The sequence below is a fragment of the Penicillium citrinum genome, assembly GCF_028827155.1.
Source record: "Penicillium citrinum strain IBT 23319 chromosome Unknown utg000003l:1.0-4596430.0:1.0-4598250.0, whole genome shotgun sequence".
NCBI lineage: Eukaryota > Fungi > Ascomycota > Eurotiomycetes > Eurotiales > Aspergillaceae > Penicillium > Penicillium citrinum.
Genome location: NW_026622688.1, coordinates 3586693 through 3610847, shown reverse-complemented (window position 1 = coordinate 3610847; position 24155 = coordinate 3586693). Strand labels below are relative to the sequence as shown.

Genomic DNA, 24155 nt, shown 5'->3' with positions numbered 1-24155 from the left:
ATCTCAGGGCCCTGAGCCCAGTAAAGTGCAGAGTAAAGCACCCTTCATTGCCTCTGAAAGGGGCCACGAATAAGCTCTGATCAACGAGGACGTTATGCTAAAAGAAAGGAGTTAACGGTATCGGGGAAACGCTTTTCCACTTGCCGCGGTTCCTACACTTCGGCCTGAGGCAGACGCCAAGACCGCCAACTGAAACCAGACATTGAAATGCAGCCGGTCACGTGATTATGTACCATTCAGGAGTACCAAAGGAGTGGGCATATGACGCCTTGTGTGATGTGTGGTTAACGCCCCCACCCCCTACTGCCAGGAAGTGGTTCCTGATCATCGCGGACCGTGCCGTTTTCTGGTCTCGCTTGGCATGAAAGTTTCGAAGAGCCTCTAATGATCCAATTGTGAAAGGGGAATTTACGAAAATAGCTCGGCTGATATTTCAGACTGACTAATTTCGCTGAATCTGATCATCCTAATCTTTACCCCCCCACACGGGACCGACAGAAGGCCCCTGCGGCCAATCTATTACCTTGCCTTAGCGCCGTGGAGGTCACTAGATAACTAGTCAGCCTAAGAATATGCCTCTTCACCTGGGAGGCAGAAAATGTCTTGGCCACAGCCTCATGTTTTGCCAGCTGGCCAACGGCCCGTTGTCTCCCCTCTAAACTATGGCATTCCTCAAAGTCCTCAACAGTCCCAGCTCCTATACGATCGCCAGGATCGCATGCCGCTGCAAAAGCGATGCTCGATGAGTAACATGCGGCTCCAAAGTATTCTTCTATTCAAGGGTTTCTTCTAACCTCTCAATCTCCAACTTCATCTCACTCAGGCTGCCCAGGCGTATGTGATATCTAGCATATCCTTTCCTCAGTTGCGTGCACAACGCGAGGTCAAGAGGTTGAAAATCGCTACATGTCAGTATGGTTAGGCCTAGTTTGTGTCTATTGAGCCTCCTAAGTAGGCGGAGAGTACGAAATGCCATTTGAAAACTATAGTCGACTAGTAATTTGTTAAGTGCCCCTATAAACTGCATGTCACGGGCAAATCACTTTTCAGACTTGTTCATATCTCCTATGGGATGCTACATTTCGGCTCGCTAAGCGCTTTGAGATAAAGGCAACTATACTTTTGTCATTTTCGCAGGCACCAGGAACCTGTTGGGGTATATCCCCTAACTTTGAGACATTCAAAATCTTCATTTCCGATCTCTGACTGATGGCACCCAATGATTCAAAAACGCCTTTGCGCAAGACGCTGCTGTTGCTGCTGCGTATCGCTGAAAGACCTTCGTCTTATGACTGTCTGCATAGTCACAAGCACCCTTGATGACAACACAAGGGAATATATCCCACACTCCAGCGCCCTCCATTTCAAAGCCAACAACATTTTCCCGCCGTGACATTGCGTCTCGTTCCTCCCCGGATTTCATAACTGTGTCTCCTGACGCGATGAGGCCAAAGTGAACCGCAGGCTGCGGTGTACCCTGAGCAAGTCGATGGCGGAATACTGGCTGATCTCTGCATTCGCTCATCTGACACAGCATGCTACCGCCGGCGTGGTGGCACGTTGCCGCAAAGAGCTTGTCGGTTTGTGTACCTGGGTACTCTGCTTTCAACTCGGTCTCTTTTCGGAGCTCATCAAGATAGCTGCTCATGTTGCTGTGTAGCGTCTTCCGACTTCTGATGCCCCTGAGTTTCGCCAGAATGCCACGTATCTCGGTATTTGGTCGCCCTAGTGAGTCTAGAAGCGTATCCTTACGCTCGAACCGATCAGGATGTCGCCGCCCAAGATCGTATTGGACGATACCGTCGCTGACAATCACGTCACCCAAGACGATCTCCTCGTTAGTGCCAGGCACAAAGGGAACTGTGCCACAGACGCCCACGACAATGGCTAGCTTGATATCGGGGAAGCTTCCACGACAGTTAGCCGCAACGGATGCAGCGCTTCCCTTACCCATGCCTGGCATGTGAATTAGTACGACGTTATGGGGTCCGATTGAGCCGGTAGTGTAGGCGTTGGAATCGCCGGTTGCTTTGCCGTAGCAGGGCCAGTAGTCATCCCAGTGATTATCGAATTGGGCCTCGATGGCGTCGGCCTCAATTGTTAGCGCACAAATTATGGCAATCTCGAAGTCTCCCTGGTGGATGGGCCGTTTCCGTTTCCCTGACTGTTTGGGGGCTGTGGGCAGGATGTACCTGCTTCCCTTGACAGAGGAATGATAGTTGATAGAAGACTGAGTGTGGATATCGAGCGGGCCGTTAAGAGAGGGCTGATCCAAGTTCGTGTTTGTAGTCGATGTGCCATATTCGGTTGCCTGACAATAAGTGTCTAGTGCGAGCCCTGATGCAACTCGCTTAGCGGACAAGTAGCTCGTCTTTTTACCTCTTACTAGGAATGATCTATTCAGCCATTCCAGTCGAGATACAACTCGCCGATGCAACATTTCTCTTCGGCCGGCGTGAGAGTCTAAGCTGTCGGAACTTGGGGCCTTACCCATCAAGCCATCAAACCTGAGACACTCTTCCACTGCATCTGTGAAGATGTTCTTGTGTGTAAAGTTATCCCATTTTGTTGACATGAGATCCTCTAGATATTCAGAAGCCACTGAGTAGCGATAGTTGAGATTGAGGACATGACGGTCAAATGATCGGCAACGAAAAGGCTTACCAAGCCCGATTTCCAGAAGCAGAATGGCAAGAGATTGAATTCGGGGGGGATCTGTGAACAAGTGGCACTTGCTGAACGAACTCAAAGGCGTCGAATTCGCATTCAGTTAACTCTGGGTGGAACGAGATGTAGACTCTCAATGGTAGTCTTTCTGAATCGTCCTGCAGGTCTGGCTCGGGCATGAACCAGACCGTGTGACTGCTCCATGCTCGGTGCATGAGTGGCGAATTGTAAAACTGCCAAAATGCTAAAGAAATGACATGAGATAGCGCGAGCTTCTCTTTTATGCTCAGGGTATAATGATCTAGGACATCTGCTAGAGAGATACCTCTGCCTTGAGATAAGCGATGTTTCAGGGCTTCAACTCCCAAGCGAAAAAGAACGCCATCTTGCAGTTTTAAGGAGATACGACAGCCGTCGTCATGCTGGAAGACTTGACAGAATCGATGGAGTCGCTCCGGAGTCTGTTGTATAGAGGCGGTAGAGGGATGGCTGGCCTCACTGGCAAAGGTCACACGTTGACCGGTCGTCCTAAATGAGAGGTTTAGCAGGCAACTCAGAGTCTGTCTAAAGAGCAAAGAGCATACGCCGAAATCCCAATGCACAGATCCTGCCACGACTCGTCGGATGTGGATGATGTGATGACATCGAATAGAATCAAGCCATCCTCACTTCTCGTTGTGTCCATCAAGTGCAGTCTTGTTGGGTGCCATGAGCATGTGTTCTTAGTATTTTGGTGCGAGGAACATGAGTCGCAGATGGTGTATTCGCGCAGGACTGGGAACAATGAATTATGTGCACGGGAGTGATCCTCTGGCTCTGCTGTCTCCATAGCGTCCTCTGAATCCTCGGCCTGAAGTAGGTCTAGAAGGTTCTGGCAACGCTTATTCAAGGGCTCGAGGACGAATGATGGATTTTTCAGGTAAGCTCGAACGCTTCTAACAAGGGAATCTTTGCGCATCTGATCCCCAACTAGATTACAGAGGCTAGCGAAGCGATCTTTGGCCGGCTGTTGCGGTCCTGGTGGAGAGCTGGGGCGTGTCCGCTATTCAGTTGGTTAAATAATGAAGGTATTGACTGAGTTGCAGCTTACTGAACACAGGCTCTCCAGGATCACTAAAAGATTGAAAGCCTGCCGCTGAACTTCTGGGTTTGAGGAAGCATCAGGGTTTGACTCCAGGTGAGTGGAAATCAACCCCAGCCTCGTTTGAATGCTCAGACATAGGCCACATAGTTGGCTTTGCCCCTTACCCGAGAGTCGCCGAGATGTGTGTGGACATCCAGCCAGGGCCTGAATGGCCTCACTAATCCCCCAGGTGCAGGTTTCGAGACAGTCGACCGTAAAGTCGTCGTGCGCGTCCATCGGTCAGGCAGTCACTTATCGAGTTCGTGAGTTTGAATGTTTTCCCCGCTTCATCAGTCTCTGATAGTGAACGTACTCTTGATCAGGCGCTTACCCAACAGTTTGATTGGCTATTTTCATTTTGCTGTGACCACGCATCCCCCGCATGGCCTCCTCAATTGTCGCCTGATTTTCCTTCACCCCGACATTTATCTGTAACCACTCTTTACCTCCGAGTTCGTGAGTGAGATTATCTCTGAAGATAGTCTTACCTGAAGCATGTCACGGCACATCCCGACAACGAATTTATTGTCTTAAAATGAGCACCACCACACAGTCCGTCTCAGAGCTCGCACACCAGTGCCTTTCTAAATTTGACGAGGCTCTATTCGGGAGGGTTCTCACACAAAATCAATGGGCTGAAAATCGACGAGCAGACTTCAACCTCTGGGTGGATGGTGTTGGCGCAATGGCTGGAAAAGGGCCTCTCTCGATGCTAGATTCGAGTCCAGGTGGCGAGAGCTGACTCTCACTAAGAATCTCTTGGTCAGGTTATCTGAGTATCTAGACAACTGCTTAGATGCTGACGATGAGGACATCCTGGAGGAAGCAAAGCAAAACGTTGACGCTACTTTTGACAATCTCGCTTCCATTGCTGTAGCAATTCGCCACACTGGACGAAAGTCTCGACTTCTGAAAGCCGATAAGAGCTTCGACCCTAACATCCTGGACGATCTTAGAACACATCTGGAGTGTATAACTCTTATCGGGCGGACGCTATCTGCAGAAAGCCACCAGGAGCATCATGAGAACGATCCTCTTTGGTGGGAGGACGAGATGAAGGGTACTCTTACACCTCTACAACGACGGCTGATTGAAGCCAATCTTCAAAGAAGAAACCGGTTCCTCTACGCACAAAGACATTCCAAGAAGCTCGCGCATCGAGAATTGTCAGTTTTTGTGTCACAAACACAGACTGTTGGTCCGCAACCTCCCGAGCCGGAGAGAGTGGCAACGCCATCCGCGCAAATGAATGTGCAATTTCAGCAACCAGGACCTTCTGTTCAGAAAGAACCGCCACTTGCGTCTGTGCCTACGCTCTCTGGAACCTCTGCGTCTGTTCCAGAAAGCAAGCTCGAATGGAAAGAATCACAGGACGTTATTCAGGTACCAATGTCCCAATTCACTTCCATCGCCTGTGTAGCTAAATACCCTATGCTTGCGAGCCTTCATAAATCATCCTCTCAGGGCATGAATCGGATAGAATTCGACCAGCCCAAAATCCTGAAATGCCCTTGCTGCTGCGAGGCGCTGCCAAACGGCGTGATACAATCAATGAATGCGTGGAAGTAAGTCTAAACTTGGATCCTTCTCGGACATTCTGATTCTCACCAGATTCAGAAAACACCTCTCAGCAGACTTTTGTCCCTACACCTGCATAGCCGAAAATTGTCCAATGCCGCATGTCTTGTACCGCACTCGAGCAGAGTGGGAAGGCCACATGAAGAAACATCATCCCAAAAACTGGAAGTGCCAGCTTTGCGATGTTTCGCAAATCACTCTCTTCTCAAATGTCGACGATTTAACTCAACATGTGAGCCGTGAGCATAGGGATTCGTTTCCAGAAGAGCTCTTGGGGACACTACATCTATGGCCATCCCTCTCTTCGATCGGACTCGATACATGTCCGTTGTGTCGTTCAACAGGACCACGAGATGATCCAGTCTTAATCGACCACGTATTGGAGCACACGCACGATTTTGCCCTCCGTTCACTCCCCTGGGCAGACCTAGCAACAGAGAGCATTCAAGGATCGACGACCCGGGGGATCTATAACCAGAGTTACTTGCAACCGGTGGAGCCGTTCGAATCGACGGGCCAGCCTCTGCCCTCGATGATGCATATCTGGTTTGAGAAGTTAGAAATGCCGGAATCCGAGCAATGGGAGCAGTCATATGTCGCTTTAGCCGAGCTATCAGCGTCTCGGCCAGTAATAGATGTGAGAGAGGAAACCAGCTATTTCACTGCGAACAATTACTTTGCCTCTGAGACGGAGGGCCAATCGCTCGACATCCAGGAAGATCAAAGTCTGAGCATAACTGTCCCTACGGGCAGCGATCTTTCGGATACCGATAGAACTCACTCGAGACGAGACCTAGCTCATCTTCCGACTGAGTTGCAAAGTCAAGATTCTTGGTCTGAGTCATCAGCAGAGCGGAAGCGGATCCAACACTCCTTGACTCCTCTCAGCAGCCCCGAATCTTATACGATCGCCTGGATAGTTGCTCTTCCCATTGAGCATGCAGCTGCAAGAGCGATGCTCGATGAGGTTCATGAGGCACCGACCGGCTTCACTAGACACCAAACCGACGTGAACGTTTATACGTGGGGTCGCATGGGAGAACATAACATCGTTATTGCCGCTCTGGGACCCGGGGTCTATGGAACCACCTCTGCGGCGACCATAGCTTCGAGCCTTCTTGCCTCCCTACAATCTATACGTATTGGTCTCTTGGTCGGCATAGGCGGCGGTGTCCCTCGTCCGAACGAGGATCATGATATACGGCTTGGTGACATTGTCGTGAGCCAGCCCTGTGGGACCATGGGCGGCGTCTGCCAGTACGACTTGATTAAGGCCAAATCGGGTGATAAGTGTGAGCGTAAAGGATTCCTTGGACGCCCTCCAACGGTCCTCCTAAATGCACTCGCCAGTATTCAGTCCCGTCACGAGCTGAAAGACTCTCACGTTCCCTATCTTCTTCAAGTAATGCTGGAGAGAAACCCGAAGATGGGCAAGAGATCTAAGCGAAATCCTGGCTATGCTCACCAAGGCTTTGACAACGACCGGCTCTTCAAATCAGCATGCAGTCACGTCCCCGGCCCGGATTGTCGGGGTTGTGACACGGCTGACGAGGTTCAACGTAATCCTCGAGACACTACCGACCCCGATATCCACTACGGGACCATCGCATCTAGCAACACACTTGTCAAAGACGCCGCTGTACGCGATCGAATTGTTGGTGACCTCGGCGAGGAATGCATCTGCTTTGAGGCGGAAGGGGCCGGCCTGATTAACCACTTCCCCTGTCTTGTGATCCGGGGGATCTGCGACTACGCTGATTCTCACAAAAATGATCGATGGCAGCGCTATGCCTCAGCCACCGCCGCTGCATATGCCAAAGAGCTTATGGCGTATATTCCAGCAGTGGAGATTCAGAATACCGAAAGGGCACTGGAAGCGTTTCAGTTAGGTAGGTTCTTGTTTCGTTCACTAGTCTTGACCCAGCCCCTAGACGAGACCGAATAACATTTGAACTTGGAATATGTCCTGACAGCGGGTAGTTCAACAGCGAGTGGATAGTATCCAGCATGCGACAGCTTCAACAAAAGCTGCAACTAATTCTATCAGGTCTGACCTTCATACAAATAAGATCAGGCGCTGGCTTTGCCCCCCGGATCCATCTACAAACGCTAACCACGCGAGGACGCTCCGCTATGAGGGAACAGGCGCGTGGCTTCTTGAAAACCCGGTCTTCCAGTCGTGGTACTTGGGTTCACATCAACATTTATGGCTCCACGGGCTCGCTGGATGTGGCAAGACAGTTCTCAGTACGACTGTGCTTGATCATCTCGCGCTAGCAAATGACGCCCTTATCCTTAGCTTCTTCTTTGACTTTAACGACAGCGCGAAGCAGAGCTTGGATGGCATGCTGCGGTCGCTTTCTTTCCAAGTTTATCAAGATGAGTCTAATTCTGCAGTTCATCTCGATACTTTATTTGATTTATTTGAAGCACACCAGGGTGGCCGCGATCAACCTGAAACGAAGGCGCTCTCGGATACTGTTTTCAAGATGCTCACAATCAAGAGAAAGGTCTTTCTCGTCCTGGACGCCTTAGATGAGTCAAAAACAAGGGATCGTGTCCTCCAGTGGATCAAGGACCTAGTCTCTAGGCAAGAGTTAGACCATGTGCAGCTGCTTTGTACCAGTCGACCTGAATCCGAGTTTTTGCGACGTATTCCCCCTCTGATAGGAGAACATAATTGTCTGGCCTTTGATAAGCAGACTGTCAACTCCGATATCCGGTCTTGGGTCACAGCACAAATTGCTCAACGGCGTGATTTTACGGAAAAGTCCTTATCTCATGATCTTCTTGAGAGGATCCGAATTAAAGTTGGGGATGGGGCGGATGGAATGTGAGACGTTGCTTCTTTTATAAATATGTGGGTGGATTGCTGACGCTTTGCTTAGGTTTAGATGGGCTTTCTGTCAAATAAACAGCCTGGCACAATGTCGTCATGAAGCAGCTATAGAGAAGGCCCTCATATCGTTGCCGATGGATCTAAACAATATATATCAGCGTATGATTGAAAGCATACCGGCGGAGCGAAAGAATGACGCAATACGCCTCTTACAGTTTCTTGTGCACTCTAAAAGACCTCTCAAGCTGGCTGAGGCTAAAGAAATAATAGCAACGCAGATTGAAAACGAGTCGCGAGGGTTTAATATCAAGCGTCGATTGTTTGACGAGACCGATATTCTAGACTATTGTCCCGGCTTAGTGACAGTCGTTCATGCTATCGATAAGGAGCTACATCTTGCTCACTTTTCTGTCAAAGAGTACCTTCTCGGAGTGAATTATTTTGAGATTACGACTGCCAGCATCTCTATCACGAAGACATGCTTGACATATCTTACGGATATCAACTATAGCAACAGCAAGATAAAGGATGATTTTCCGATGGAAAAATTTGCAGCAGAACTCTGGCCACGCCATGCTGCATTGGCTCAAGCTTCGGAAGATATAGTCCAAATAACAATCAGGTTCTTAGAAAACGAATCGACATTTCAACGGTGGTCCCGCTTATATCAGCCGGATAGGAGTTGGACTGATAACCCAGGTCCTCCGCAGGGCTCTAGGCTCTATTATACTTGCTTCATTGGGCTTATAGCACCTGCACAAGATCTGATTAGAAAGGGAGCAGACATCAACGCACAAGGCGGCCACTATGGCAATGCTCTCCAGGCCGCCTCATGTGAAGGCTATCCAGAGATTGTCAAGCTACTGTTAGACCATGGAGCAGATGTTAACGCGCAAGGCGGCCACTATGGCAATGCTCTCCAAGCTGCCTCAGCAGGAGGCCACCAAGAGATTGTCAATCTGCTCCTGGACCAGGGAGCGGATATCAACGCGCAGGGCGGCCACTATGACAATGCTCTCCAAGCTGCCTCAGCAGGAGGCCACCAAGAGATTGTCAATCTGCTCCTGGGCCAGGGAGCGGATATCAACGCGCAGGGCGGCCACTATGGCAATGCTCTCCAAGCTGCCTCAGCAGGAGGCCACCATGAGATTGTCAAATTGCTCTTGGACAAGGGAACGGATATCAATGCGCAGGGCGGCCACTATGACAATGCTCTCCAAGCTGCCTCAGCAGGAGGCCACCAAGAGATTGTCAATCTGCTCCTGGGCCAGGGAGCGGATATCAACGCGCAGGGCGGCCACTATGGCAATGCTCTCCAAGCTGCCTCAGCAGGAGGCCACCATGAGATTGTCAAATTGCTCTTGGACAAGGGAACGGATATCAATGCGCAGGGCGGCCACTATGACAATGCTCTCCAAGCTGCCTCAGCAGGAGGCCACCAAGAGATTGTCAATCTGCTCCTGGACCAGGGAGCGGATATCAATGCGCAGGGCGGCCACTATGACAATGCTCTCCAAGCTGCCTCAGCAGGAGGCCACCAAGAGATTGTCAATCTGCTCCTGGACCAGGGAGCGGATATCAACGCGCAGGGCGGCCACTATGACAATGCTCTCCAAGCTGCCTCAGCAGGAGGCCACCAAGAGATTGTCAATCTGCTCCTGGGCCAGGGAGCGGATATCAACGCGCAGGGCGGCCACTATGACAATGCTCTCCAAGCTGCCTCAGCAGGAGGCCACCAAGAGATTGTCAATCTGCTCCTGGGCCAGGGAGCGGATATCAACGCGCAGGGCGGCCACTATGGCAATGCTCTCCAAGCTGCCTCAGCAGGAGGCCACCATGAGATTGTCAAATTGCTCTTGGACAAGGGAACGGATATCAATGCGCAGGGCGGCCACTATGACAATGCTCTCCAAGCTGCCTCAGCAGGAGGCCACCAAGAGATTGTCAATCTGCTCCTGGACCAGGGAGCGGATATCAACGCGCAGGGCGGCGAGTATGGAAATGCTCTCCAAGCCGCCTCATTGAGAGGCCACCAGGAGATTGTCAAACTGCTCTTGGACAAGGGAGCGGACGTCAGTCTGCAAGGCGGCGAATATGGCAATGCTCTCCAGGCCGCCTCATTGAGAGGCTACCAGGAGATTGTCAAACTGCTCTTGGACAAGGGAGCGGTCGTCCACGCGCAGGGCGGCGTATACGGAAATGCTTTGTATGCCGCTTATAGGAGTGGTAATCGTGAGGTTGTCAAACTGCTTCAAAGCAGGGGAGCTATTATATTGTCTTCTAAGTGATCCAACTCTAGGACTCTAAAAAGTCCGATAAGGAATCCTAGTTTCATGAACTCTGGATCTTTTGATCAAATCTAAAAATTTCGGTTCGTAGCCTCCATTGTGGTGTCTAGCTACTATCTATGTTCAGGTTTTATCACTGTTATCACTTTGCAGATTCTAGACGTTGCAAGTTAAATCCATGACAATCTGTGAATACTATTTCGTCTGGACAGCGGTTCCTATTACAGTATTGTATATCGGAATCTTGTATTTAGACGGAAAATTACCCCAGCTAGGATCTACACATAAACTAGAAGTCACAATTGCTCTCTTCCTATACAATAATCAAACACTGTCACGAAGACCGTGACTCCACCTACGAACTAGTATACTCTTATGATAAAACTGATTCAAGTACACCTTATCCTTCCGTAGAATCAAAGCGATCATAAGCAGTTCTTTTAGATAAGGTACGGACATATGTAGCTGGATAAGAATCTAATAAGTAGAAGGTCCGCCAGCCTAGAGTTGATTACGGATACTTTCGAATCAATAGCAACTCGATCTCCGTAGAAAATAACATGAAATCCCACGATTCAATAGACCCTAAATATCTAAGAGTGTGGACATTTTTCCCGATAAAGAACCCCTAGGCCCTTCTCATGCGGAAGATTAAAAATACCAGTTTAATTCAGGTTTAATCGCTGAAGTACTCTATATATTAGGCCACGAGAGAGTCTCTTCAATCTTAGTAATTAACATAGGAGTGAGCATTTCCTTCCTGCAGCTCTTCTTTGGTCAGAATACTCACAGCGTCCCTTGGAGATAAGATAACCAAGACTATAGACGGTTGTATTAGCTACAGTGAATTTACCTTAGTTGCATGGTGGTCAGCTCCAAATGCGGGAGAAGGGGTGGGAGGGAAAGTTTAGCCGATGGGCCACGTCATCTGTGCAGGGGTCTTCAGGGCGTTCAGGGTAAGGGCTGAACGGACTGAAGGGTAAAGCGGCAAGGGCACTAAACCCAACGAATCAACAAAAAATGAGTGAACACGGACATACAACAGTGGGAATTCGCATATGGTCACCGACCTTCTATCTTACTACCTGAGCAATTTAGACAGCTCGTTGGTTCATCAATTGGCGGTTAATTAGTGAAATGGGATAAGCTGCTCTAGGCTGTATGATCAGAACTTAGGGGTCAAATGGTGAAGAAGGAGAACACCAAACACCCAAAAATGACGCTGTCCTGATACGAGTGGAGAGATGTGTAGATTGCTGAGATTCAACATTTGATGTCTTTCCTATGAGAAGCCTTCTATTCGACTAGCCAATCAGATCTCTTTGTATTTCACCAATCAAAACGCAATATCAAATTGTAGCGACGTTCCTGCTACAGTAGTTAGTTAACTATGTACCAGTCTTCAGTACTCCGTAAGGCAAATTCAGCAAAAAAAGCGACTAAAAATCACCTTTCTTCAGCTTACCTTGTCTATATTCAGCGATATAGAAGCCATGCAACCCTAAAAGAGCTTCCCAGGGAGATTTGGAAATAGGACCTTCGAATTTCTGTCTAGAAAGGCTCGCTGTGTGTGCTTGATCTGCGATCGCTTTATTGCATTCCTAAACAGATGGGGGCTATGTGCAGGTGCCAAGAGACCGAGCGTTTCAGGGGGAGGCTTTGGCCCAATGATAGTGAATGCCAGCTCAGCTGAAAGGGGCCAAATGTAGATCACCCGTACTCACCCCATTCTCACCCCATTATCACCCGGTTCTCACCCTGTCTATTGCGCACTCACCCTAATCACCCGAGTCGCGCGACGCTAAAGCGGCGCTCACCCTATTCTCACCCGGGCGGCACCCACCGCACTACCTGCTGTAGTTTAGCCACACGCCGGCAGGTTAGTAGTATGGTGGGTGACCACATGCGAATCCCTGCTGTTGTATGTTTTGTTTTTGCTTTTTGCTCTTGTATCTTTCTTTCTTCTTTGCTTTGAATTCCCGTTCCTGCTGGGTCCGCTTCGCTCACTCGGCCTTCGGGAGTGAAAATTACAATACAATACAAGAAGGATGGCCGCGACTGCTACTGTAGCCGCGACCGGCCAGCATGGTTTTCAAAACAACCGGAACATCCAGCTCCAGTATTGCCAAAGTTAAGACAAGGAGTACAGGTAAAAGCGGCGCTCACTGAGCCCTAAAACGGAAAGGGAAATCCAAGACCTTGCATGGGAAATCCGGTACCTAGGTCGTTGTTCCTCATGTGTTTCTGAATATTGATCTTAAAAGGAAGAATCAGAGATAATACAACCTTGTAATTTGCACACTTGGAAGAGTGCAAATTTGGATGAATGTTGAGCAGATAAACGTTCTATTCAAATATAGAAACTAGACAAGAAAAGATGAACACGCCCGTAAACGCCCAACATATGCACACTGGGTATCACTTTCATTCCCACAGTTCATCGCCGATTCGACCCTTTAATCACACCTTCCATTAACTCACGGATCTGGTTACACCCGTCCATTCCAACCGCCAGCATCGTTTCGATATATGAGCAATGGACCTTGGAGTCCATGTTAAGCACGGCCACTTTGGTCTCTTCCTCCTCATCGTCCATACTATTCTCTCCAACTGGCACCGATGTGGTAGTCCCAACAGTGAGGAATGGTAGCTCTTGTTCCTCTGGAAGTGATAGATCCAGAAGCGGATCAAGTTCGTCATTTCGAGGATCACGAGGCGTAGATGCACTGCCACTCATTCCCGATGTGCAGCTGGTAAGCAGTCCAGGCATAGGAATACCGGCATCCACTAAAGCCAGAGTGCAAGCATTGATGGCGGCCGCCAGCAACGACCCGTCGGCTGAAAGGACAGATACATGAATACTAATTGTACTGTGTGGGTAGAGATAGGCGTGTAAATGCGATTGGAAAGCCGAGCGCAGGGTCGTTGCAATTCGCGATGATTGTCTATTGAGGGATTAGCATATGCCCGTGCATGATTACTCGGTCGCCCATCGCCTTGGCGGGAGAGCGTTCGAATGTTAAAAGATTGACCGTACCTATCACTGCCTCCCGCTTTTCTCTTGCGATCTACGCTTGCGAACCCTGCAACATTGACGTCCACCTCGACAATGGCGCCTGAACTACCCGCCGCACCACTGGCTTCACCCCGACGGCCCTCAGCAGGACCGTGAACAGAGCACATGATTGCCGTATTTCCCATTGAAAGATATGATGAACCAGAACTGGCTGGATTGGTCGAGATTTGTGCCTGCAGCAGGCGGAGCTCGTTCCATCGACGGCCATCCAGGCGCAGCCGGGTCAAGGGGTATGTTGTTGAGGTATCAAGCGGCATGATTGTGAGGCCTTGTGCACAAAGAGGGTGTAGGTTATAACGGGTCGTGAAGAGAAATCGCAGAGCAGAAAGCTTGTCAAGCTTTATCAGGACTTGATCTGGGAAGTGGGATGTTAATGAATTTGTTGCCACAACCCATACCGAAGGAAAAGGGTAAAACTCACGGAATTAGTAAATTCAGCGTACTTTAAGAGATCTAATATGCAAATCTGGATTGCCCAATGCCCTAAAAGAACGGCCGCAACTGAGGGAAGCGAAAGGTTGGCCCGCTGGCTTTTTTTTCGGCGATCGGAAATGACGCCGTCCTGCACTTCTCCGCCTTCGCCCACATCAGCCAATCAAGTCAACCAAACTAGGTAGTGTACTATTTACATGAACTGTACAACTACATCTCTTGGGCTTACGCTCTCTACTCGTTGAATTTTTTTTTTTTTATTATTGAGCGAAAGCTCCATGTAGGCATTCCCAGAGCTAGAAAGGTGCAGGTTGTCCGATGCGTATACAATCTATGTAAATAGTTGATAGCCTAGCCTTAGCGAGTAAATTTTAGACAGCAAAGGGTATATAAGTCAAGACAAAATTAAAACTCGGGGCCGTCAAACAAATGGGGTATCTGATCATTCACTGAATCCTTCCGATTCACTGCTAGACATGCCGGGTTGCCCAAAGACACGACCGTCAGCTGTCGTATCGTTAGGACCCTGCCGGGCACGACGACTTAGTTGCTCCTCCACTCGAGACGAGCCAACGACTTCATTGTTGAGATGTGTGTATTCCACACCAGCATGGGCCAGTATTGACTGGATTGGATCAACTCTAGTTTGTTTTCTTTTGGTCTCTTTCTCAGCGTCATCATCATCTCGCTCGCCACGAATCATAGCAGCTAGCTGGCTCATCCCGTCATCTTCTTCCTTGATAGGAAGCCCCTCCGCGCCAGGGGTTTCTTCCTTGAATTTGAAATCCATGACATTCACACCGGCGAGACTCTCCGCTACTTTGGTCTTGTTGATGATATCACGGAGAACGAGCATCTCATGTTCATACTTAAACAGGTTCCTCAGACCAAATATCTCGCCCTTTTGGTCTGCTTTTGCTTGTATGCCCTTGAAGTACCGGCGCTCAGAGCTTGCTGTGTATCCAATTTCTCCCTGCTGTTGTTTATAGACTTGTCGTGCATATACAATTTCCTCAATCGTACCAGCAGAGACCAATCGGAACACTTCGACATCACGTTGTTGACCAATTCGATAAGCTCGATCTTGCGCCTGAAGATCGTATGATGGATTCCAATTAGGATCCACCACAACAACTTTGTTTGCTGACGTTATATTCAATCCCACACCACCTGCCTTGGTCGATATCAGGAACACAAATTGTTTTGGGTCAGAATTGAATTCATCCACGACCTTCGCTCGCTCCTCATATGATAAAGAGCCATCGAAATATTTGACGTTGTAGCTTGTATGCACGAACAGCATTTGTAGCATTTTCAGCAGACGAATGCTGTGAGAAAAAACCAAAACCTTGTCGCCATTCGTATGCCACCACTTTAGTAGCTTTTGAAGGACTTTCCACTTGCCACAGAATTCAGGGTTCGCAAAATTGACGATTGATTCTCGAGATTTGTACAAATCTTCCCATTGATCGGGCAATGCGATCTGCAGCATCTCAAGCTCCTTTTTCTGTTTGTAGACTGTGTCGCTTTGTCGAGGCATGAGAATTGCAAGATGATTGCTCAATTTCTGCAGCACGTTGATAGCCGGAAACACAAAGGATTGCCAGGTACTTGTTGTTCCAGGAATGAGTCTATGACAACACCATCCGGCCTTTCTGCCCGAGCCGCAGTCGCAGCGTTCTGTCGAAGTCATGATATGTTTAACAATGCTGCTATCTAGAAAGTTCTCATAGGCTTCTGCTTGTGTAGCTGTCAGAGGACAGAACACTACCCGGTCGCTCTTCCGAGGAAGCTGATCGGCGATCAAAGACTTCATGCGACGAAGGAAGAATCGTGGCAACAGGTTATTGACGAGCATTTGGGCGGTTCTTCGAGCCTTGCGGAGTTGACTCCAGGTTGCTGTATGTGATTGGCCGAGTTTCAAAGGCTCTGCAATATACGTGTTCCATTCAGCCAACGGACCAAGCTTGCCGGGGTTTGCCCAGTTCAAGAGGGTCCATAGCTCCTCGTACCGATTTTGAATCGCGGTACCTGTGAGTCCGATACGACAAAGGGCATTGATTTCATTCATAGCCTTGGTCACCAAGGCCGTTTGTTCCTTGATCTTGTGGCATTCATCTGCTATCACGCAGTCCCATTCCACCATATTGACAAAATCTTTATTCCCAGAGTAGGTTTCATAAGTCATGATGAGGATTTCAACCCGGCCAGATTTTGCAGCATCAAGAGCAAGCTCCTTATTGGGGCCGGAGTATTCATCGATGTGCCACCAACCCCATCGATTGAGTTCGGACTTCCAATTCGATTTTAAGGACCCGGGACAGATGATCAAGGTGCGAGGGTACCAATTATTTCCCTCCGTTCTTCGCATCTTTCGCATCCTCTTGTAATCTCGTTCATCGCCGGTTTTTCCGTAAGCTGCGGTCAGGAACGCAATTACCTGAATGGTTTTTCCAAGGCCCATGTCATCTCCAAGGATGCCACCTTTCTGATAGACAAACATTTCATGAAGAAATTCCGCTCCTTCCACTTGGTATGGTCGTAGCCATCGTGCGATAGCTGCGGGGATGAGACCAAGGGAACGTGGAAGTTCAATATCTTTATATGGCCGATCTGCTGTCCTATCTCTGAAGACAGGCTTTTCTTGAAGATGCTCGAGATTCTCATCGTCAGAAAATTCTACTTCATCGTAAGAAGGAGGAATTTTCAATCCGTGTACGTGAAGGTGTGCTTTCTTTCGATCAAACTGGGTCCTCCGTTTCTGGAGATACTCAGGAATCGAGTCTAGCAATAAATCATCTTCATTGGGCACGTCATCGCGTTGGTCTTGCAAGTACTTCTTTGCGCCAATTGACAGATCGACCCTTTCTGACTGACTTGACTCCGCTTCATCTCCAGACATTTCTTTCTTAAGAATCTTCTGTTTTGCTTTGCGAGAAGCAGCTGCACTGCGTCGCCGCTTTGCGGACTTGCGGTCTTTGAATTTTTTGTATGCAGCCTCGCCATCATTAAAGCCATCGTCCTCGCTGTCATCGAATTGAACTTTAATAGAGGCTGGCTGATGAGGCTCTTCTTTAATCCTCATCTGTTCACTATTTCTGTCTTCAAGATGTGAGTTGGGGGAAGTGGGGAATGTACAGGAGCCGTGCATACATGAGGTGGCAGCGCGAGAATGTCGCGTCTCTTCCAAATCATCATCATCGTCAGATGTTTCGAGGTTAACGACCTCTGTATGAGAGTCGATATCGGGCATTTTCCTTGCATGATCCTGTCTCAGATAAGTTAGGGCAAGAGTGTGAGCTGGTCAAGTCACGTCGCGGTTCCGCGTAGTCGACGGGGTTTGTCCACCTTAGTAATCAAGAAGTATGCGGTCGAAATTGAAGACTCTCTGCAACTTTGAAGGATAAAACAATACTTATGAAATACTATTCTCTCTTAAATCTCTCCGTCTCGGGTTGTGAATTCAAGTAATTAATCCTGGAGACCGGTACAGGGTATGGTCGACCGAAGCATAGGATAGTTCTATGCCAGTTTATAATGTGTCACTCCTCTTCCTCTCTTTTTATACATTATCTTGGAACAAGGAAAGCTTTCAAGGAAATTTGTTACTGTTCAGGTCTTGCATAGGCCATCATAAGGTACCCAGATAGATGTAGAATTATTTAAAAGGGTTTGAAATGCAGCCAGACCGGGTTTTTATGACGATGTGGCATTCATGCAGCAGCCAGCTGCTTGATCACTGGGTCATTTATGTGAATCACGGACACTCCAGCAGCGCGGAGCTCATCTTTCGTTTTATCCCAATCAGTCGGCACGACGCTTTTCGTGCCTTCTTCAATAAGCCAGCTTCGAAACCCAGCCCTAACAGCATCAATAGCTGTGCACTTGACACAGTAATCTCCGGCTAGTCCCACTACGAAAACATCCGTCACGGCTTTTTGTCGGAGTGCCAATGCCAGGTCAATATCAACCGACCCTGCGGATTTGGCTAGCTCGAGATTGCCAAAGGCATCTGCAAAAGCAGAGTACATCTCGACCTGCGAATGCTGGCCTTTGTGGATAAAGAGGTCCACGCGATCACTTTCGATTTCGGGAATCAGGGCTGCGCCAGGACTATTAGCCACGCAGTGAATAGGCCAGAGCAGCTGTGGTTTAGTTTCATGTTCTTTGCCTGGAGCAGGATTGTTCATGTCAATCAAGGATTCGAAAGCCTTGTTGTTCGGTGAGGGGTGGTTGTTGGCGAAGGAGATGTGATCTGTCGGGTGCCAGTCGAGTGTTGCAATGCGTGTCACGAATCCAGGCCGGGACAAAAGGGTATTGATCAATGGGGCGATACTTCGACCATCTTGGACAGCTAATGATCCGTTCTATGTCCCCGTCATAGCAGATGGAGATCAGCACGACCGAGCTTGAAGCTATGGCCAATCACCCTCAATATGCACTCACGGGTGGACAGAAATCCTCCTGCATATCAACCACGATGAGAGCCGGCACAAACTGCCTTTTCTCGGATTCAGTGGAGTCACTTCCAGCTCTAAGCTTCGACTCGGCCTCCATTGCATTGGTTGTGTAGTACTGGGTGTAGAAGAAAGGTTGTTGAATGAACGAAGCGGAGCCAAGAACTGCGGTGCCACAGATTAGTCATGACGGCGCTAAAAGCGCAGAACTTGCGCGGCACCACCGACTTTCTTCTTCTTCTTCTTCCTCTTTTCTCTTCTCCTCCCCAGGGCTACGGCCCCAATTGAGCTTCACCTGATCTACAGACCATGAGCAGTAATTCAACGGTATGTATTTACATTCGTATCTGTTTTTCATCCCTACGTATCTCCTTTTTACATGATGATTTATATTTATTGGAGCTGTCTGAGCTTCGGCACTGCGGACAACCTCTTATATACGCTTTTCATCTTTCTGAACTTCATATCCTTTCTATATCGTGTCCTATCGCCACATCATCAGCTTATGAACTTATGCTGATACGAAAATAGTCAATAACAGGAAATTGTAAACCCATACTCGAGCCTCCTTGATCCAGTGTGTGCCGAGGCCGCATCATCTCTCACATAGTCTTCATTTTTTTTCTTTTCCTCTCTCTTTCTCTCCCTCTACAATTCCATAGACTACTCAATTTCTACAACCCAACTTGAACCATGGCGTATGATCCTCGCCTAGTCAACAGTGGGAGCACGACTCCCCAAACTCCTCCCCCTCCTCCCCCTCCGCCCGACTCGGCTCCCACAATGAATGAGACCACGGACGCCCTCCAGGCCGAAGCACCCACGGACTCATGGAAATTGAAGTTTTGTACGGTCTGTGCTTCAAATAACAACCGTTCAATGGAAGCCCACCTTCGTCTTTCCGGTGCGGCGGCCGCCTTCCCAGTCATCTCTTTTGGCACTGGCTCGCTGGTCCGATTGCCAGGCCCAACAATCACCCAGCCCAATGTGTACAGCTTCAATACCACCTCTTACAACCAAATGTACGAGGAGCTTCACGATAAAGATGAACGTCTGTACCGTACCAACGGTATTCTCAACATGCTGGACCGTAATCGCAACCTGAAATGGGGCCCGGAGCGGTTCCAGGACTGGGTCCCCGGTGTCCCACGCGTCGATCACGTCTCCAAAGGAGACAAAGGAGCTTTGGGCACAGAGGCAGGAGTTGTTGATATCATCATCACCTGTGAAGAGCGTTGTTGGGATGCTGTCGTGGACGACCTCATGAACAAAGGCAACACTCTTAATCGCCCCGTCCACGTCTTCAACGTCGATATCAAGGATAATCATGAAGAGGCATTGCTAGGTGGAAAGGCTATTCTAGATCTTGCAAATCGATTGAATGAATCGGCTTTGGCTCAACGAAACCTTCACGGACCTGGTGGGTGGGAGAACGGGACAGGTGCAGCTCGATTGGGCTTTGATGAAAGTGTCCCGGAGATTTTGGCCGATTGGCAGGAAAAGAATCCTAATCTGCCGGCGTTGTGGACTTTAGCCTGGCTATAGCGTTGTTTTTGTCTGATACCCACCTCGATTTTATGAATTGAGGTAGTTCTCCGAATATCCTCCCGAATCATACACGATATCTATCTTATTTTTTGTTTCAATTCAGCTGTCCTTCTAATAGTATCTTTCATGTATTCCGTAAATCAAGTCCCTAGAATATCCTTTATAGCTCTTCCTGCCGTGTACAGACTTTTGCTCATATCAAAGTCTGAATGTATCAACATGCGGGCTCAACCGACGTCACCTGTCGACGTGTGGATTCCGCGGTGGATGGAATGACCCGATGATCGACAGGAAAGATGGGAAACAATTTGGCTCGTCCCTCAGGAACCCGTCGTCCCTGTCTTCCCTCTGTCCCCAAGTTTCCCTTTCTCTTTCTTGATTCAATCCCTCAGGTGAAATCAGTCTGAAGAGTGTTGAGGTTCTCTACGATTCGACTACTAATTACCCAAAGTCAACTCCGGCGAGTCTAAACTCATCATACAATTACAGCATGTCGCATACAGGGAGCATGTCGGCGTCCGCAGCGACGATCACGGCGCTCGACGAGAAATTGACGGATGCCGATAAAACTACGCCGGCACAGTTCATCCATGGCCGGCATACCACATCCAATACTTTGCCCTTTTGGCTGATGAACGTACCTCGGTCGCAATGGCCGACCGAGTGCCCCAGCTTTCTCCGAGATCAACCAGACAAAAACATTCGAACGCTATCAACACCCGACAGCGAATACCGACGACAAAGTTGGAAGTTGGTGCAGGAGATAATTAGTTGAGTGGAGCTCGCCTCATTTGTTGATGCAGGGGGCTTAGGGCCGTTTCGTGCTGACTATCGCGCCTTGGTGCGCCCTCCCGCAGAGACGAACCGGATCGATCGATTCCAACGCGTGCCCAGTGACCTTCGGAAATATCTCGAATATACTGCTCGAATCAAGGCAGAATATGGATCAGTGATGCGATTTGTGGTTAAGGAAAGGCTATGCTGGGGAGATGGTGATGTTCAGGACCTTCGTCCCAAGGGGGGCTCCGTTTGAATTCGACGGTATGCCTTGCTCCTGCTCCTGCTTTGAATAAACACCATGGGGGCGGGGGATTCTAGAAACTTTTCTCTCGGAGAGGTCCGGCTCTCGAAGAGGTGACAGTGAGCTGACAAAGAGTGGCCCAGAGGACATTCGGATCCTGTACAACGACTGGCCCTACGGCATCGACACAGACATCATCCACCTCGTAGTGTGGACTAAGTTTGAACTTGCAGATGACCCGGCCACAGGGGAATTAACCAGCGAAGCGCGAGCCGCGATTGAAGACTATGTCCAAACCACATTCTGTTCACGAGTACCACCACAACAAGTAGTTTGGTTTAAGAACTGGAAGTCTCTTAAATCAGTACATGCGGTTGAACATTTCCACGTCATGCTTCATCGGCCAGATCTGGAATTCATGCAGGAGATCACAGGAGGAGATGTACCGCTGATCGAGCGCGTGTGCGTGTGAATGAGTGGATCGGACGCATGCATGGATTCATATGTACATATCCCCCGACCAGCCAACTCTCCCCCGCGCCAAGCCGTTTGCCCCTCATGACGATCAGAGGAGTACATCCTCGAGAAGTGGGTAGAGAAAGGCAAAATCGAGTGGATGAGTTGGGGGGGGAATCAGTAGTGATCAGAGGGCATCACGAATAGTTGAATATGTACCTGAAAGAGATCAACCAAACCATTCAGATAGATAGATTCAAGCAGACATCAAGCATTGAACTAGTTTATCTTCTCTGCAGGTTTTATTCGTAGTACTAGTTTAGAGTAATAGACCCTGGTAGTTCAACTTGATTGAAATTTTAATTGCAGAATATAATTCCAAGATTCTCTAAAAATCCCCCCCCAACGAAAAAAAAAGAAGTCAGACACACTTCGACGTCACCAGGGCTAAGCCTTTTCCACGCACTCCCCCAATTTTTTTTTTGTTGTCTTTTTTTTTTTTGTACTTTCTTCTTCTTTTCTTCTCTTTTTCTTCATTTCTATCTTATTTTTCTCCCTCTAAATGCGGTGATTCTCTTCTTCGTATTCTTCTTCTTTCCGCCCCCCCTCAAAAACACCCTACGCTTTCTGGCTTTCCGAACGCAGCAATGCCAGTCCCGGGCCTCCGCCGTGCTTCTTGGGCCAGTCAGTTTCCCCGTTGTGTTTTAGGCCTCCACTTCTTCTTCTTCTTCACTTCTTTTACTCAACCACCACCATGTCTGACGCTCTTCATTTAGGTCGTTCTTCTCACGATGAATCTCCTGTCAGTGGAGATGATGAGGTCGTTGAGGCTGATCAGGGAAATGGTACGCTTTCTCTTCATTTTCCCCCGCCATTTGGTGAGGCTGCCATCCGCTGACCGTGAAATCAATTTAGTGCTTTCCCACATCATTTCACAGCTACGACCTGGCGCTGATTTGAGCCGAGTCGTCTTGCCTACTTTTATTCTGGAGCCTCGGTCCATGCTTGAGCGCATCACCAAGTATGTTCCCCGCCATTGTCAACCTGCTTTCGATGCGCGCTAACCATCTGAATAGCTTCATGGCCCACCCCGAAACCCTTCTCCCTATGAGCACGATTGACGACCCCGTCGAACGATTTGTCTCGGTAGTCAAATTCTACTTGAGTGGCTGGCATATCAAACCACCGTACGTCCGATCTTCCTCTTCATTCCCCCGCTCTCCCCCGCTTCCCACTTTTTTCTTTTCTTTTCTCTCTCTCTTCTACTCTGGAGTTTCTCCCCCGCTTTAGATGGTTAATTTTTCGACAGAGGAGTGAAAAAACCTTTGAACCCTATTCTTGGAGAGACATTTACTTGCTACTGGGATTATCCTGACGGTACGCGCGGTTACTATGTCTCGGAACAGACCTCTCATCACCCACCGAAGTCGAGCTACTTTTTCATGGCTCCGGAGCACCATATTCGTATTGACGGCACTCTCAAACCCCGCAGCAAGTTCTTGGGTAACTCAGCTGCCAGCATGATGGAAGGAATCGCCATTCTGCGCCTTTTGAACCACGGTGAAGATAAAGAAAAGGGCGAGCGATAGTACGTTTTTTTTCCCTTCGGTTTGAATCTGTGAAGCCTCTCCATTGGAATTACTGGGCTGACAAATATCTAGTATTTTGACCCAACCCAACATGTACGCCCGGGGTATTCTTTTTGGGAAAATGAAGTATGAGCTTGGAGATCATAGCTACGTGCGATGCCCAGAGAACAACCTCGTGGCCGATATCGAGTTCAAGACAAAGGGTTATTTCTCCGGCACATATAACGCGATTGGAGGTACAATCAAAAATGATAAGACCGGCGAGGTTTTATATGAGTTATCAGGCATGTGGAACGGCGAAATGCATCTGAAGGATGTAAAGGTAAGCTCCCGTCAGCAACCTTTACTCTCTATATACAGCATGCTCATACAGTAGAGTAGACCCACCATAAAGAAGTCCTCTTCGATGCGACACATGCGAAGCATTCAAAACCCATGGCACGTCCGATCGAAGAGCAAGATGAGCGCGAATCCCAACGCTTGTGGCTTGAAACAGTCAAGGCGATCAACACTCGGAATCACGAAGCCGCTACGGATGAAAAGACAAAGATTGAAGACCGACAACGAGAGGAGGCTGCCAAGCGCGTGGACGAAGGTGTTGAATGGCGACCCCGACTTTTCCGTGCTGTGCAGGGTGGACCCGGTGGACCGGATGAAGGAGAGGAGGACCTCGACTGGATCATCAACGCCGAAATGTGAGACTTATTAAACACATCATTTGTGGAAAGAACGTGGCTGACAATTCGCTGCAAGTGACCCGCATGACCCCGAGACAGCCAAGAAACAAATTCTCGCCATCACTCCCATCGTCAAAGGTCAGAAACAGTCAACTCAATTTCAGATCCCGCCGCATCAGTCCAAAGATTCCCCAGCGCACCTCGTATCCCCAACTCCAGGACTCGACAGCTAATCAACCCCAATCTGCGCAGGCTCATCAACAGGGACCCACGCGCACCAGAAGAGCGTACAACTCGAGGAGGTGAAGGAGGTAGTGGATGCGGAGAACAACCAATGAACCACCGAAGTGATCAAGAGCATTTGCCTCTTATAAGGATCAAAAAGAGTCCTCTATGCCGCCTCC

The 24155-nt window shown here is 48.9% G+C and overlaps 8 protein-coding genes across 8 annotated transcripts; 4 read left to right on the top strand and 4 right to left on the bottom strand.

Moving 5' to 3' along the window:
* Nucleotides 1-1189: 1189 nt before the first annotated feature.
* Nucleotides 1190-2575, bottom strand: N7469_004566 (5'-methylthioadenosine/S-adenosylhomocysteine nucleosidase family protein; the record flags this gene model as incomplete). The annotated part of the gene is made up of 1 exon (XM_056643486.1): nt 1190-2575. The coding sequence occupies one exon, from the start codon at nt 2573-2575 to the stop codon at nt 1190-1192; it is 1386 nt and encodes a 461-aa protein (XP_056502898.1).
* Nucleotides 2576-4325: 1750 nt separating this feature from the next.
* Nucleotides 4326-10495, top strand: N7469_004565 (NACHT nucleoside triphosphatase; the record flags this gene model as incomplete). The annotated part of the gene is made up of 5 exons (XM_056643485.1): nt 4326-4518; nt 4587-5355; nt 5402-7257; nt 7349-8201; nt 8257-10495. The coding sequence occupies 5 exons, from the start codon at nt 4326-4328 to the stop codon at nt 10493-10495; spliced, it is 5910 nt and encodes a 1969-aa protein (XP_056502897.1).
* A 2437-nt stretch (nt 10496-12932) lies between these two features.
* Nucleotides 12933-13828, bottom strand: N7469_004564 (exosome non-catalytic core subunit SKI6; the record flags this gene model as incomplete). Its single annotated transcript, XM_056643484.1, has 2 exons — nt 12933-13440; nt 13533-13828. The coding sequence occupies 2 exons, from the start codon at nt 13826-13828 to the stop codon at nt 12933-12935; spliced, it is 804 nt and encodes a 267-aa protein (XP_056502896.1).
* A 617-nt stretch (nt 13829-14445) lies between these two features.
* Nucleotides 14446-17256, bottom strand: N7469_004563 (putative DNA excision repair protein (Rad26L); the record flags this gene model as incomplete). Its single annotated transcript, XM_056643483.1, has 1 exon — nt 14446-17256. One exon carries the CDS (start codon nt 17254-17256, stop codon nt 14446-14448), a length of 2811 nt encoding a protein of 936 aa, XP_056502895.1.
* Nucleotides 17257-17716: 460 nt separating this feature from the next.
* N7469_004562 (nicotinamidase) lies at nt 17717-18560 on the bottom strand (the record flags this gene model as incomplete). Its single annotated transcript, XM_056643482.1, has 2 exons — nt 17717-18370; nt 18450-18560. 2 exons carry the CDS (start codon nt 18558-18560, stop codon nt 17717-17719), a joined length of 765 nt encoding a protein of 254 aa, XP_056502894.1.
* Nucleotides 18561-19153: 593 nt separating this feature from the next.
* ssuA (RNA polymerase II subunit A C-terminal domain phosphatase) lies at nt 19154-20005 on the top strand (the record flags this gene model as incomplete). Its single annotated transcript, XM_056643481.1, has 1 exon — nt 19154-20005. The coding sequence occupies one exon, from the start codon at nt 19154-19156 to the stop codon at nt 20003-20005; it is 852 nt and encodes a 283-aa protein (XP_056502893.1).
* A 493-nt stretch (nt 20006-20498) lies between these two features.
* N7469_004560 (GIG1 family protein) lies at nt 20499-21501 on the top strand (the record flags this gene model as incomplete). Its single annotated transcript, XM_056643480.1, has 3 exons — nt 20499-20751; nt 20785-21035; nt 21124-21501. The coding sequence occupies 3 exons, from the start codon at nt 20499-20501 to the stop codon at nt 21499-21501; spliced, it is 882 nt and encodes a 293-aa protein (XP_056502892.1).
* A 738-nt stretch (nt 21502-22239) lies between these two features.
* N7469_004559 (OSBP family protein) lies at nt 22240-23984 on the top strand (the record flags this gene model as incomplete). The annotated part of the gene is made up of 7 exons (XM_056643479.1): nt 22240-22330; nt 22401-22506; nt 22562-22672; nt 22795-23073; nt 23147-23396; nt 23456-23769; nt 23828-23984. The coding sequence occupies 7 exons, from the start codon at nt 22240-22242 to the stop codon at nt 23982-23984; spliced, it is 1308 nt and encodes a 435-aa protein (XP_056502891.1).
* Between the last annotated feature and the right edge of the window lie 171 nt (nt 23985-24155).